Source organism: Malaya genurostris, chromosome 2 (assembly GCF_030247185.1).
Source record: "Malaya genurostris strain Urasoe2022 chromosome 2, Malgen_1.1, whole genome shotgun sequence".
In the NCBI taxonomy this organism is placed as follows: Eukaryota; Metazoa; Arthropoda; class Insecta; order Diptera; family Culicidae; genus Malaya; species Malaya genurostris.
The window spans coordinates 270,029,260-270,046,143 of record NC_080571.1 but is presented as its reverse complement, the minus strand read 5'-3'; the positions used below and the strand labels follow the sequence as shown (position 1 = coordinate 270,046,143).

Below are 16,884 nucleotides of genomic sequence, written 5' to 3'. Positions count from 1 at the left end.
CAATATCGGTTTTTGAAAAGTACTGCGAAATTTCAATTTTTTTGCGATCAAATGTCTGCGAACAGTTCCGTACGATATATTTAAACCTTTTTTGGTCAATTTTTAAGCACCTTCGCGTAAAGTTAATGTCGGATTTATTATCGCATTGCATCAAGGACACTACTGCCCTCTGTGTTAAAAAAAATATCACACCATTTCGTTTGACCGATAGCGAGTAATGCTTATGACAGACATGTGATATCGGAATCACTGTACACTATGAAATCACATGTCTGTCACCCTGAATCACGGTGGTATCACGCGAGCATCATGATACAACGGTGATTTCCGTACTACGGTCATTAGTGGCCCTTACACGATCATTAAAAGTGTCATTACTAAGTAATGACACTTCTGCTCAAACGCTCGTCATTACTGCATTACTGCACATCATTACTTTTTAGCATTACACGTTCATTATTAATGATGAGTATTTGTAACTACTCCAGCAATAGAAATATTTTTATTTTCGTTTAGCTGAAAATAAATTTGATTTGCCATTGAAACGTTAAGGTTAATGAAATATTAACAATTTAAATCTACACTTTGTCATTTTTTCGCGTATAGTTCTAAAGATACTCATCACTTCCACAAAAAAAAATAAGAAGAAGAAATAATGTTGGTAATGATGGAAAATCCACAATTCCATCATTACTGAACTCGTAGACCTTACACGATCATTAAAAGTGCCATTCCTTTTTAGTAATGACACTTTTAATGATCGTGTAAGGGCCGCTATTGATCGTTGTACTGTGCAAAATCACATCACTGTTTACTGCTACCAGCGCCATTGGAGAGCAATGGTGAACTCATGAAACAATGGGCCGTATGAATAAAACGTAGCATGCTTGAATTTCGGTAGTAAATGCTACGTGTGGATCACGTTCCTGTCAAAACATGCTACAAACTGTAGTATTTAGTACAAGTTTTCGCGTAGTAGTCAGCTCTAGAGGTTGTTACTCTTGCGTTTGCTGATAAAGTGAAGTACAGAAATTAAAAAAGTGACGTTTTTACAGATGTAAGTACGTTTCTTGCTTCGTACATGCTTATGCCAGCTTTTCCGGCTCTGTGTCGATACGATATGCAGTAAATGCCTAAATTCGGAAGTAGCATTAACTACATATTCGAACTTGTTTTTTATTCATACCAAACCGCGTTATACTCTGTGGACTTTGTTTTTGAGAAGATACTACAAACAACAGACTTTACTACATTTTATTCATACGGCCCAATATTTCCTTCTTTTAAGTATCAAATAATAAACAACTATCGTTTTATTTTGCGATAAAAAATCTCGATTAAATGCTAACAAGCAGCATAAAACTTATATACTTTGTCAACGTTGTAGCATATTTTAAAATGGCGTCAACAATTAAATGTTCATAAATTTGATGAAAGTTTGAAATATAAATAAGGAAAACAATATATTCATCTTTGTTCATTCCATTCTATTCAATAACAAGTAAATTTATTGTTGAAAAGGGTTTAAAAACATAATGATTCATGTTTTGAATGCCCATGTGGCGATAATAAACGATAAATTTCCAAGAGCAAACATAAACCAATTGAGTGATCATCCTGTTTCCAGAATTCAATATATGTCAATTCTGGAAACTCTAATTCTACTAATTACTTTGTCTTATATCATCAGGTTGAATGCCGTTGGATAGAAAGAAAACTTGTTTTTAAATTGTTTAGAAAGAGGGTCTTATTTTGGGTATAAATAGAGAACAGCGAATCATGTTTTTCAGTGTGGGTAAGTTGAAGAAGAACACGTATCAAGTAACATATTCAATTTAATAAATACTCGTAGTAGTTTTCAGTGTTACTTCATAAACATAGCATAGCAACTTTAAATCCTTAAAATCCCAATAAAACCATTATGAGATTATATTCCAGTCTAGTAGACTATTTTTCATAAGATTTATGAAGCAAAATGAAGTATCAAACCTATGTCAAATCTATTTCGGAATGATTTAAAATTCCAGAAGGTTTTAAAATCTGGTTTATGATAAACATAATCCTTGTTATGAAAATTTCGTATTGATAGCATTTTTCTGGAATATGTGTGTGTGCCATGCCGTTTTTGATGGTTACATACTAAGAATATCTTAGATTTATTTACTATTTTGAGGCTCAATGTTAAAAGTTTAGGCGCTCCTAATTTTATCTTGAACATGCGAGTGAAAAAAAGGAAAATGACTGAACACCTTGAAATTTATGCGGATTTAGACAAAGTCGGCATGATTTAACACATGGATCAATAAGTCCCGAGACTAACAATGGAAACAACATTTTTTTTGCAAATTTTTTTTTATTCATCAACATAATCACCTTTTAGAGTGATACAATGGTTCCAACGTTTTTCCAATTTTTCAATACCATGTTTATAAAAAAATTTATCTTTCGCTTCAAAATAAGCTTCAGTTTCAGCGATGACCTCCTCATTTGAGCCAAATCTTTTTCCCTGGAGCATTTTTTTAAGATCAGCTAAGAGCCAGTAGTCACTGGGGGCTAAAACTGGCGAGTATGGGGGGTGGGGAAGCAGATCAAAGCCCAATTCGTTCAATTTAAAGTGCTTTCTGAATCATCGACTCGTTGCTGTTTTTGTTACATCGAAAGCTATCGCGGCACCCACTTGGAAAAAACCTTTTTCATGCTCAATTTTTCATGAAGGATAGTAAATACACGTCCATATGATATCTGTATGATCTCAGCAATCTCACGGAGCTTCACTTTACGATCTTTCATTATAATTTTTGTTACTTCACTCACATTTTCCGGTGTAACGGCTTCCACAGGTCTACCCGAGCGTTCCGCGTCATTTGTGTCGGTACGACCACGTTTAAACTCGACGAACCACCGACAAATCGTTGCTTTTGATGGACAAGAGTCCGGATAACATTTTTCAATCCATTGTTTCGCTTGCACGGTGTTTTTACCCATTAAAAAACAATGTTTTATCAAAACACGAAACTCGGATTTTTTCATTTTTTAAACAAACTACAAAACGACTTTACTCCAACCTCGATAACTCAGCTGTTTCTGGTCGGATCGACTTAAAATTTTGACCCGTTTCAAGCAAAGGTTAGTACTCTAAAAAGACGTGGTTACTGGTTTACTACGAGCGCCATCTCTGCTTTAGTCTCGGGACTTATTGATCCATGTGTTAGAAACAAAATTTGGTAATTCATCACTTTTTTGGGTAGAAATCATTTTCTTTGCATAAAAAAATAGTGCTAGTGTCTATCGTATTTTCTCCGTTTTTTTTTGTCAGTAAATGTTACGGTAGAACATCAAAATTATGGACATCAAATTTTCCCATTGGGAGGCATTGATTATATCAGTCATAAACCAGCTAATCTTAGCTAATCAAGCTAAGTTTTGAGTTGTTTCGTTTCACTATATATTCATTCTGTGCGCAAAACATGTCTGTCACCTCATCGTTGTACGCGTACAGCGTTATACAGAAATCATTGTACGGAAATCACATGTCTGTCAGGGGTATAATCGTGTCCACGCTCTTATGTTACTGTACAATGATTTAAAACTTTCATCAAATGGTTAATAATGTTTCCATCATGATTCGACCACAGCTGCATATTGCCTGCCAAACCAAATATTTTTTGATAAACTTGGCATTTTTCTTTGTCCGGAAATGCTCCTTCATGCCGTTCCGTTGCAAGGTAGTATAAAAAGACATTCCGGGAAGCTGCTTAAAGTCTTCCTGCACTTAAGTTTCCTCGTCTATTATCACGCAGGAAAACTTCTTCAAATATTTGCGATACAACTTGCGAGGCTTGATTTCAGCCATCACATTCTGCTTATTATTACGGTTCGGTACAGTGTTCATCTTGAACGACATCAAACATTGGTATATTTTAACACACAGTACTTTTCGAAAGATTTGGTCTCTTCGGCAATATAAACTCTCCCTTGGCGTCCTTCTGATTGTTCCTGAGATCCGATTTGGCTGTTCTCCCAGTCTTCCTGGCTGATGTCAAACATGTATCAAAAGATTAAAGAACGTAAGTGCGACAGTACTTGCAAGAAAAAATAAGCTTTTTAGAAGCTCCGACAAAAATCGATGCAATGTTCAATTGAAACGAGTCGCGCTCTGTAACTAACTGTAACTAAGTAAGTCAGTATATAAGTTCATTTTCCTCATTGCACAATACAAGTAGGTTTACAATTTTCCCTACACAAAAATCACAGAGTTGCGGAAGCAAATGATGTCTTCGTGGTTATAATGAAATCATGTATATAATAGGGCTGAAAAGTTACCACTTGTGGCTGAACACCCAATTTAAATCTTGATAATTTAATTTTAACTCATATTTCAAAAAAATAGTTATTAAAAAAAAGCTTTTTAGCAAGTTTTCATACTAAATGATCAGGATTTTCTTTGCGATCGCACCCCGGGTAGAAGTGATTGGCAAACCAATAGGAATTTTATTTATATTTTAAACCCAAACATCTCAATGGTAGAAATTTGCATTATTTACTTTGATATACGAGTAAAAACTTCAAAAACCATAACAATGTCTGCATGAGAAATTAGCATCAATACCTGGCAATCGACCGTAACTAGGTTAAAGTCAGGTAAAAATAAACGATATAAAAAAATAACCACAAAATATCAAATTCTGTCTGTGTATTTTATTTGAAGATAGAACTACGGGATCAATTGTACTTAGTTGGAATATCTCATCAATAACTAAATAAGTCCCGGGAGGCAAAATCCTTAACTTTCGAAATATATAGGAAGCCAACCAATACGGACCGTGTCATACCAAATACTTCTAATCATTCCCATCAACACAAAATGGCATCATTCCACCATATGATTCACAGAATGCTATCCTTGCCCCTTAGAAAAGATGCTGCGATAAAAGAGAAAAACTTTATTTTCGAAATTGGAAAGTTCAATGGATATCCAGAGCATACAATTCAAACCATCTTCGTTAAAAAATTAAGACTGTTGAAAAAACAATCACTTACAACTTTGGCCCCCCCTTCTGAAAATTTTAAAAGAATATCGGTGGACTTCAATCGAAACATTTCACACCCACTAAAATCAAAACTAAGAAAATTTGGTTTAGATTTAGTGTTCAGCAGTATGAACTACCAATTGAAAACTCTACTAGGTTCTACAAAAGATTCTACAGAGAATTTGAAAAGGCTGGGGTATACAAAATCTCGTGTCCTCATTACGATAAAATATACATCGGACAAACAAAGAGAACACTAGACATTCGTTTCAAGGAACATATCTCAGAAATAGTGAAAGCATCCAAAGAATTGGAAAAGGGACTACCACATCACTTCAAGTCAAAAGTAGCAGAACATGCCTTTTTTGAAGATCATGAACCCACTACTAATGACATAAAAATCTTAAGACAAATTTCCAATCCATGGAAATTAGATTCAGCAGAAAGTTTAGAAATATTCAAAAACAACTCCATCTCTTTATTAAACCGAGACCAAGGGAATAGATCTTCTTGGCTTTTCCAGTTACTACCCATATCCAAGATAAAAACAAACATAGAAAACACTTAACTCTTCCAGTTTTCTATTACCTGTTTTTACCTTTTCAAATTTTTTTTTGTCCCTTTTGTGGTTTACCTACTTACGTTTCTACCTACTTACGTTTGTATAAAAGGAACTTCACTGCAGCATTCTTTCAATAAACTTATAAAACCGATACACTGAAGAAGGATACAAATAGCATTCCGAAATACGTATCTGTATTATAACGTTTGATACACTTTCGGAAAAATAGTGACTGTGAAAATAGTGACTTTGTGAGAGTGTAATGACGTGATATAGTGGAATTCAACGGTACAACAACAGTACTATTAGTGAGAACATTCTACTAACAGCTCAAACAGAAATTTAGGAACTAAATAAGATTTAATAACTTATTTTGATACTGAACTGATATTGTGTGTGTTCCCTTTAAACAAAGAACTGCGTTTTTTTAATTGTATACCTAACTATCTCGAAAACCAAAGATAAAAGTAAATTTATTGCGTCATTTTCCATCACGAGCTTGAATAAAATATTAGAGAGACAGAATAAATTTTACTGATCGAAAACTGTTAATTCACCACACAAAGTTCGAATTAAACCAGCTCATATCCTTCTGCCGGATATAAATTATTACCAGAATTTCTAGCACTTATGCCCGGTTTGACGGATCAATGCATAGGGCACTGGTCTTACAAACTAGTTGTCGTATGTTCGAGCCCTGACCTGGAAGGATTCGTAGTGTCAGTAGGATCGTAGCACTAGTCATGCAATGATTCTGTACGCTCTTTATTGGCTGTGACGTCTGTTAAAACAGAAGGTCAAATTCCACTACAGGAATGTAATACCATGTCTTTGCTTTTCTAGCACTTTTAAAATCGTAAGAGCAAAATTTTTCATCCATGCTTCATGCGACACCACGAGCCTACCATTGATAGTCAGCGAAAGTAAAGTTCATTGATCTTTTAAAGCTGTGAATGTTGCAGAGAAAAACTTTAAATTAGCTTCAACTTTGCTTATTACCTTAGAAATCTTGAGGTCAACAATGAACATAATTTCATTACAAAACTAATAGCACTCTCTGATAGCTGATATAGAAATACCCATTTCTTACCAAACTTTTTTCGGCAGTTTTAACCACTCTATTTTAAAATCCAGTGTGTTTTCCATATACGTTTTATGAAATTTATGGAACTAAATGGAATCTTTCTTTAAAAGCGAAACTTATGATCCGCCGTGAAGTTCGATCTTTTTAAATAAACAAAAGTAACATGTTTGACCATGTACGAGTATACAGTGCAGAGTGGGTCATTTAAAGTGGAAGCATTTGTTTCTGAACAAAATATGTGATAAAAACATTTCGGTTATAATTTATTTTGATTCGAGGAGATATGTTACAGCTAATAGACACAGTAGACCAGGCGTAAAGGTAAGATGCCAAATGCGACCAAAATAGAGACGCTCCTGGAAACATTAATCACAGCAAATTAACGTTGGTGTTTAACTATCCAAAACTCATGTCCAAGCATCTTTACAGTTTCGCCTTTGATATATGCCCTGTCATTAATGGCAACATGGCATGGTTCGATGTGCCACTACTAGTACAACTTTCTTGTGTGAATGCGGGGTTCTTGTGTCTAGCTTATTGTTTCCCAAATTTTGTAAACAACAACACAGTAAACAAAATTTTTTGGTAAAATTTTAGAATCGTTCATTTATTCGCCGAAAATCTAAACAAAAACTATAGGCTAAAAGTGAAGTATCATTCCCAAAATTCAGTATAGTAATTTAGTATGCTGGGACAATTTTAAGCTGTATTGTCGAAAAAAGTCCCTATCCATATCATTTCACAATTTACTTAAACGGAGGATTGGGTGTATTCAAATGCGACTTAAAATCATTACGAAATGAATTTTCCGTTGTTTGATATTCTAATTTTCAATAAATTGTATCGTTTGTAGAATTAGATCACCTGTAAAATTCATAATTGTGTTTCTATGTGTGATTGACATTTAATGCGTCCTATCAAATAAAGAGAATAAGTTCGCTGTGAGCGCAAATAAAACCCCTACCCGAGTCTCGCTATTCATTCCTTCAATTTATACTCGTAAGCCAAATGAAAATCAATTGAACAATGTAAATAATTGAACTTCCATATTCCTTGCGTTTCAGGTACCATCCCGGGAACCCACAATGATAGCTCCTGTTCATCTGGTCCAGATTCGCCCAACAATCTCCACCCGGATGCTAGTGGGGCTACCGGCGGAGGTGGTGCTAGTGGCAGTGGCGAAACTTCCGGTGGCGGGGGCCGAGCCCAGTACTTGTCCGCCACTTGCGTTGTGGTTACCCATTATTCCGGCGATGCGGCCAGCGTGGTAGACGAACATTTTTCTAGGGCATTAAATTTTAGCGATAAAAATAACAAAGGTGAGTAGTGCAAGACAAATACCGGATGGCCCATAAGAGTGGGGCATCATAAAATGGTCGGTATGTATTCCACTTCTAGAGGTGTCAATGATGATGGTTTTGGCACGGCTGCGATCGTTCGTTCCGGAAGATGCGTTTTAATTCCCCTCCACGATTTCACCATGAGTTGCGCTAACGTCTTATGCTTAACCACTGTAATTAGCTGTTTATGGCTTCTTAACCCGAATGCCATAAAAATAAATCACCGATGGCATGAGATTACTCCCTCTAGGGTTTATTCTTTGAAAACTGAACTGAAATGGTGAAACAACTGAGGGAGGGAGATGAAATTATGATTCTAAAACAGTTAACATCTGGTTACAGCTTCGGACTCAGATTTAAACTGACTTCGGTCAAAGGATCTTATCAACTATAAAATAAGTCACCAGAATTTTCTATAACCAGCTAAATTAGAGCAAACTGACAAGCGTTGTGTTTGTGGACTGAGTATCGTAATGTCGCATCAAGAATTTTTAAAATCAATAAATCATTTTCGGTGGCGGCTGTGTCGACATCATAAATAATACCAATAATAATACGCTTCTATTAGCCTTTATCTGTTTGGATCACCATTATTATCATCATCATCGTCACGGTTGTCGTTGTTGTTATTCTCTGCCCGTGTTTCGTCTTCAGTTAGGAACACTGTCGCCACGTGAACGGGAACAATCCCAAGTAAAGGAACCGATTGAAAACCACGAAAACAAATAAATAGTTGACCCGAACAAGGCGACCGGTGCGGAAAAGGGTAACCAGAAATGATCAGTTTTATGGGAGAAAAGTGAGTAATCATCGAACGATCAATTTATGAGCCGACCCGCCGCCGGTCGAACTCTTCTCCGGTGATCGTCCCCCGCTGTTTGTTCCGAAGGACAAACGACCTTCCATTATTTGTAGTTTTTATTTCGGTTGCTTTTCTTCGTCGTTACCCTTCTTCAAACCACTAATGCATATTTATGCAGCGATATGTTGGCTGCTTGTAGCGGTAGCACCTTGACATATAAATAGATTTTTGAAAGACACAACTATAAAGATGTCAAATGGAACATAACAAGAATGTACTCTTGTTGTTCTGTAGCACACATGGAAATGATAGGAAATGTTTTTTGTGATTACAATCTTGATCCTTGTTCAGTAAATTACGTTACACGTGCCTAATAGGAGTTTGAAGAAAACACCGAAAGCTGGAAACACATAAGATTTGCTTATTTTAGGAAACTGGATAAAAACATCAAGTGCAAAAGCCGTTTGAAAACACCTTCAAAGCAAAACGCGGACCGAAAACTTTCAGTGTACAAAACAGATTGAAACTATTCTTTGAAAATCCCAACTGTATTTCTTCAGATATTCTCTTCCACTGCATTGGAACTTTCTCTCGCTTTTTCATAATTACATGGATTTCGAACAATGTCTTCTTTTCGAACACTCCGACACTTTTTCCGAACACGGACGCATTTCAAACTTCATGAAAATTAAAATGGCAGCGAATTTTTGCTTACAATGTGACATTAGAACTGTTCGAATCAGTTAAACTGAATGATGTTGTTAGTCAATAAATCACATTTCTTATATAAAATTTCGAGGCTCTCAAAATGCTCTGTTCTCACATCGCATATGAAAACCTTACCATTGCTAGTTTGATTTTTGATAAATTGCCTTTGCGTTGATTTATAGTAATAAAGTGCGCTTTGAAGTACGTTTAGGTGCACTTGAACAAGAAATGTGGAAGAAAATAATTGAAGGGTGCAAGACACGATAACAGTTCGGCTGAAAAGTTCGTATCGTTTAATAGAAACACACATTTTTTTGCCAAAATTCGTTTTTATTAGTCAACATAATTGCCATCAGAGGCGATACAGCGATTATAGCGATCTTCCAACTTTCCGATACCATTTTTGTAGTACGATTTGTCCTTTGCCTCAAAATAGGCCTCAGTTTCAGCGATTACCTCTTCATTGCTTCTAAATTTTTTACCAGCGAGCATTCTCTTGAGGTCTGAGAACAGGAAAAAGTCACTGGGGGCCAAATCTGGAGAATACGGTGGATGAGGGAGCAACTCGTTCAATTTCAGCATGGTTTTCATCGACTTGTGACACGGTGCATTGTCTTGATGAAACAAAACATTTTTCTTCTTCAAATGAGGCCGTTTTTTTTAAATTTCGTCCTTCAAACGCTCTAATAATGCTATATAATAGTCACTGTTGATGGTTTTTCCCTTTTCAAGGTAGTCGATGAAAATTATACCATGCGAATCCCAAAATACAGACGCCATAACCTTACCGGCCGATTGTTGAGTCTTTCCACGCTTTGGGTTCGGTTCATCGCGTGCAGTCCACTCAGCTGACTGTCGATTGGACTCCGGAGTGAAGTGATGGAGCCATGTTTCGTCCATTGTTATATATCGACGAAAAAAATCGGTTTTATTTCGATATAACAGCTCCAAACATTGCTCAGAATCATCAATTCATTGTTGTTTTTGATCGATTGTGAGCTCACGCGGCACCCATTTTGCACAAAGCTTTCTCATATCCAAATATTCGTAAATAATATGTCCAACACGTTCCTTTGATATCTTTAGGGTGTCAGCTATCTCGATCAACTTCACTTTACGGTCATTGAAAATCACTTTGTGGATTTTTTTCACGTTTTCATCGGTAACAGCCTCTTTTGGACGTTCACTGCGTTCATCGTCTTCGGTGCTCATATGACCAGTACGAAATTTTGCAAACCACTTACGAATTGTTGCTTCGCCCGGTGCAGAGTCTGGACAACACTCATCAAGCCATTTTTTGGTATCGGCGGCACTTTTTTCATCAAAAAGTAGTGTTTCATCAACACACGAAATTCCTTTTTTCCATTTTTTTCACAATAACAAAAGTAGCTTCACTCAAAATGCAATATCTCACAAACTAATAATCAGACAGCTGTCAAATTTATACACGTATCTTTTGAAGGTTGGTACTAACTGAAAATGGTATGGATTTAATTCTAGTGGCGCCCTCTCATAGAAACGATACGAACTTTTCAGCCGATCTGTTAGAACACGATTACATTAAAAATGAAATAATTCTAAGGTACCCATAATAAATACACACATAAAGATAATGATGGATGCACTAAACAGTGACAAATTACAAACTTACACTACTTTTAGTGTTTAGATTTTTTGCGAACGATCTAATTGACAATTAGATTCTTTCAGTTTTGATGCATTCCACAAATTTTTACATTTTGAAGTTTTTGAAAAATATCCTTTAGATGAAAGTCAATTATGATTATTTCAAAGTTACTTAAAAGATCAATTTTGGATACGAACAACCTCAAGATATTAATCTTCGCAAATGAAACGATTTTATTTCATACTAATTTTCAAGACAGAGAACGTACAAACTATTTAATTTATAAATAGTGATTAGAGAAGAGTTTATATATTTTGATCGAAAAATGTGAATAACCGCCAACCAATAAACTCAGTAATAGTGTAATTTTATTGATATTTCGTTAAAAAGCGTCGATAATCTTCAGAAAGTGTCTGAAACTACTATGGCAGCTATACAAGGAAGAAAACATGACACTGTCCGCACAACATATTTTGTTACTTTCATTGATTTTCACTTTTGCATATTGGGAACCAATGCATACGCAACCAAACCCCTAGTTTTGTTCATATTGTAACTTGATTTTAGAAGTTCGTGTATTAGAACGAAAATTGTCATAATTACAATGCGCGTAGTGATAAGTGTTGTTTTGATGTCAATGATAATTTAACTGAAACTGGCGGTGACACGAGTTCAGTGAGGGGTCCAATTAAAATGATACATAATACGCGCTTCAAATTAGGTCCAATATCAATCGCTAAAAGTTCTGAATTGGCCTGCCAGTTCCCGTAAAATCAACAGATTCAATATGCTCAAGTGAACACGGTGTGCAGCAGATGGAAATAAAAAGCAAGCATCCAACGAGCGACAAGCACCTGTTTCGTTGGCAACTGGCTGCGAATTGTAGTTGAAATTGTAAGATGACATATGTTTATAGATTCCCTTTTGTGGGAACGATCGAAGCCGTTAACCGTGCGCGAAAAATCAATAAAATGACATCATTTTGGTCAGCTGGGATTGGTAGATGAAAACATAGGTCGATTCTAACCATTTTTTCAATAGTATGCTATTGACATACTGAAACGACGTTGCCATACATGTTTAGGTTAAAAGTTACCAAGTCGATTGGTTGTTGAATTACATCAATCCATCAACAAATGACTGAGTTATTAACGTTCAAAATTATGACAGAAATAGGTTACGCGGCTATTTTTGAAACTTTTTTTTGCAGTAGCAGATCATGCTCAACGTGCAACCAAAACTGACTTAGAACATGAAATAATCAATGACGATGATGGCCACGCCCATTTAGATCACTGCAGAAAGAGAAGCTTGATAAGTAATAATAAATTTTTAAAGTAAAAAATGTTTTACTAAATTGCTAACGAATCGCTTAAGATCAAATAATACATCATTGTGGAAATTCGGTCTCTAGGCAACCGGCTGCCGAGTAAAAACATAAGTTAAATTTGAAATAACGGCAAACTATCATTTGTTATCCGTTTGTACGCTTTTTCATACGAAGCGGTTCTTTCGAATAACTTTAGGTCTAGTTAAAAATTCTCTAGACATAATTAAAACTGTGCATGTTTGTCTCGCGACAATCGTGTCTTGTGTCATTATCAGACTTGTTCAGTTTGGTCTATAATTTAATCATGAATCTTACGACCGAACAACGCTTGCAAATTATTGAATTTTACTATCCAAATTCATGCTATCCAAGTGCATCGCATTGCATTGTGTTCAGCAACGAAGCAGATTTCTGATTGAATGGATACGCCAACAAGCAAAATTATCAGTCAAAAACAAGAGCTATCAATGCATTCGAAAAAAGTTACTGTTCAGTGTTCAGTGGACCGGTTGCATCATGGGGCTAAACTGGCGACGCTGGGCGGAACGTTACAGTGAATGACAAGCACTATCGTGTGATGATTGACGTTTTTTTGCCTGAACTGGACATGCCTGACATGTGGTTTCAACAAAACGGTGCCACATCCCACACGACACGCGAAACAATTACCAAAATGAGAACCGTCTTCGGTGAACAGATTATCTCACGTTTGGGCTCGTCAATTAACCGCCTAGTCGTGTGATTTGACGCCTTTGGACTATTTCTTGTGAGGCCATGTTAAGGCTCATGTACATAAGGATACACCAGCAACTATTGACGTAAAGCAAAGTCTTGGCATTACATTACTTTTGTGGAATTTAGCCTTTCTGTTTCAACAGACTTCGCAGCCGATTCTTAGTGTACAGAATCATTGCATGGCTAGTACTACGATCCTACTCACACTAAGTCTTTCCAAGTCGGGGCTCGAACATACGGAAACTGGCCTGTAAGACATACGTAGTATATTAATGATATGTTATTAAAGCCCCCAGCGTGGTAATACTTGGTAGCAGACACAATCACGGCTTGACAAATATTTTGTCTTAAATTTCGCTGACAAGCGCCAACCATGTCAAAAATACCATGAATTAACGTTCCGACGTGTCAAGCCGGATTTAGAATGCATTTCCAAGCATAGCTCCAAAATATTCCTTTTGAGGAATAAACACCGAAATACCGCCCGTCCAACTGAGACTAATAAATTAATTTGCTGCTAACGAGTTCATCCATGTAAAAGAAATAATTTTGCGCGGGTTTTTTTCTTCTTCCTGCTAGGTGTACCGAAAAAAAACAAAACAAAAGTATTCGACAAAGTACACAGCAAACGCACGCGAAATCGTATCGTCTCCCGAATGATGCTGAATCATTCATCCGAAGTTAGAACCAGACAGGGCAGATGCCGAGAAAAAATTACTTTGTTTCACGAGAATTCTCGCAACACTCGGTTTCACAGGTCTGGTGAAATTAGGCGTTAACCATTTGTGTGAATTCGAAAATAACACAGCGAATCCGAAAACTGTGCTCATAGGCGACCCCGTCGTATCAACTACCAAAACATATGCTACTCGTGATTACTGCCGTAAATCATACACACATTTAAAAGCGTCCCCCCAGATTCGGTGACATTAATCATCTTAATTTAACTTTAAATGACGGCATTTAATCCAGTATTCAGTTTGCACTGTCTGTGCCGTGGCGGTGCCTTCGAATTTTATGTTTGTGGTGTTGTGTTTATTTTTCTTTCTTTTAACATATAACACGTCGTTAGTAGCACAACAAAGGGTCCGTTGATATTCTAGAATCCACACGTTTACTATTTATTGCGACCACTTAGCTTTAAGATTGCAAATTAAAATATTTCCAATTAGATGAGTAGTGCATATTTTCTGCTTGCCAAAAGGGCTCCTTGCCGCAGTGTGAAGAATTTTAATTTTATTACAGAAGTAAACACGATTATCGTCCACGTTTGCATATGCTATAGACCCAGTCAAGCATCGTTGCGGAGCGGTTGAGTGGAAAAACATTGAAACATTTTATGCATCGCTCAAAAATGGAAATTCACCATTCGTTGAAAGTTTTTTCTCGTTGCTACTTCGACCATTTTGCCAATGAGGCTGTCTCCAGCGGCAACGATTGTTATTGCTTCATTGTCGTTTTCGGAATTGAGTAGAAAAAATGTTGAATAAAATGTAACCGATCTCGGTAATATGACGACACTTCTCACAGTCCAAATGACATTATTTCTCCGGGACAGAAAAAGCCGCCACTTGTATATAATTATTTTACTCATTCGACGAAACCGCAAACCATCTTCCGGTTCGTAAGGGCGCCAATATACTGGACAAGTAGACAAGTATATGAAGACTGTTAGAGGACTAGATTTTTACTCTGTTGATATTTGGGAAACTGAAAGTAGAAAATAACTTTTATCCTTATGGTAAATTATTCAACCGATTCTTGAATTCTTTCAAATAGCTTTAAAATAATTTTAATGCATTTATGGTTAAAAAATTCTGAATTATATAAATGATTGAGAGTTGTCCAATGAAGTGAACAGTCGCCAAAAAATCCTACGTAGATTGTCTCTTCGGTTTTATATACGCTTTGAATGGCTTCGCTAATTCAAATTTGTTATGAAAACGATTCCAACACCGAATTGGATTCAGTAAACTCGAAACTCTCTGTGTTTCATGCATTTAGTTCAATTTCATATTTGGATTCTTTTTAAAATTCGTATAAAACAATGATTTGTTTGTTCGGCATGACTTAAAAGTCATCATGAATTGAATCAACTACCGAGAAGCAGTGATGACATATCATTAGACTGATACAACAGCGTGTAAGTTTCTTGCCTACACTGAGGATGCAGCCGGCGAACAAAAACAGGAAAGCGACCTCCTCCTCTCCTTGTGTCGAATAGACAGATTTCGAGTGTGCGCTTGTGTTTCAACTGGTACGAGTGAACCATATTCTCCTTGCTCATTCGTGCACTTGCCTAAATACACTAAAGTGTGCACTGGTTCGTGCACCGACGAGCAAAAAACTTTTGTGATTTTTTTGATTAATTTATAGATACTAGAGTTTGTCTTGCTATGAAAGTCTCGATTGCAGTAGATAAATACGAAAATTTTTCCATTTAATTCACTATGTTTAAAAGTCTTTACTATTTCGCCACTAATGTCACGGGATAGTAACAGACACAGAAACCAATATTTCGATGTGCTATTTGAAACCTTCTTAAGTATATCAGTTATAGTAAGTAGTTTTTGAAAATTTAATGATAAATTGCATTTTTGCTGAATATGCAAGTCCCATGCTTCTCTTATGGGAACATGATACCAAAGTGCGCACCAGTGTGTACACTTTGGTGACAATATCTGCATCCAACTCAGAGAATGTCCGATGCTAAAGGAGGAATAAAATAAACACGCGCTCCTATAATGCGTGCCCACTGTATATAACATTGGTGTATACAGTTCGGTAAAACTTCATTTCAATCGAATATTATTAGATGAAAATTAAATGTATGGCCGTTGACTCTCAGCATATTCCTTCTCATTCATGTTACTTTTGTTGCCGAAGCTCCCAAAATTCATCGTCAATTGAATAACCGTCCCTATTCACTTGAAGTTTTGCTTGCTCAGTTTGTAGTGCCAAGTAGTCTACCTGTTTCATTGTCTTCCTTGTCTTCACTGTGGGTAGTGAGCAAGTGCGAAGGAATAGGCATAAAAATCAACTAGATAACACAAAACTCACTCCGACCATAATGCTAAATAGAGGGTGGCGGTTCTCATTTGAGTTATCAATTATCACCAGCAACTTAAAATCTGGGCTTGCAAATTGAAGCAACGAGTATCAACAAAAGAGTTTCATCATCTGTGCTATTCACAAACATTCATGCGTCGGGTAAAATTAACAGCGCAACCCAAGCAAGGAGAGCTACTTCGTTCGTTCATTAGTTCATTATTATGTGCGCCAGCTGATGACTATGCTTCAAGAGGTTAGCATTTGACGAATGGTTCTCATATTGAAGTTGCTTTTGAGAAAACTAGATTCATAACTTTTAGATCCGATAAATATTAATTTAAACAACATTACTTTTAGTGTTTCTCGCAAAAAACAAATTAATCGTTTTAAAAATGGACTCGAATGACAAATTTACGCTATACAATGTTTAAAATATTTTTGAAATGTGATCAAATTTGGTCTTTGAGTGCAAACATTATGTTCAAAAATGATTTATGTAAACCTACATTGAAAAAACACCGTAAACAATGCCTGTATGACCTTGTTTCGCGTCTTGTAGCATGCCGTGAAGTAAACTGTTCGTATTAACTGATACAGAGAGCACAGACAATTTAC

At 36.2% G+C, this 16,884-nt stretch overlaps 1 protein-coding gene across 6 annotated transcripts in view; it reads left to right on the top strand.

Annotated features, from left to right (window-relative positions):
- The window catches only part of LOC131429991 (protein vestigial), a 102,026-nt gene that overhangs the window by 43,883 nt on the left and 41,259 nt on the right, over window positions 1–16,884 (top strand). For all 6 annotated transcript variants that reach the window (XM_058594585.1, XM_058594588.1, XM_058594587.1 and 3 more), the window contains exon 4: window positions 7,741–7,995. In XM_058594585.1, coding sequence (XP_058450568.1) covers window positions 7,741–7,995 — 255 coding nt within the window. The remainder of the gene's footprint in view (window positions 1–7,740; window positions 7,996–16,884) is intronic.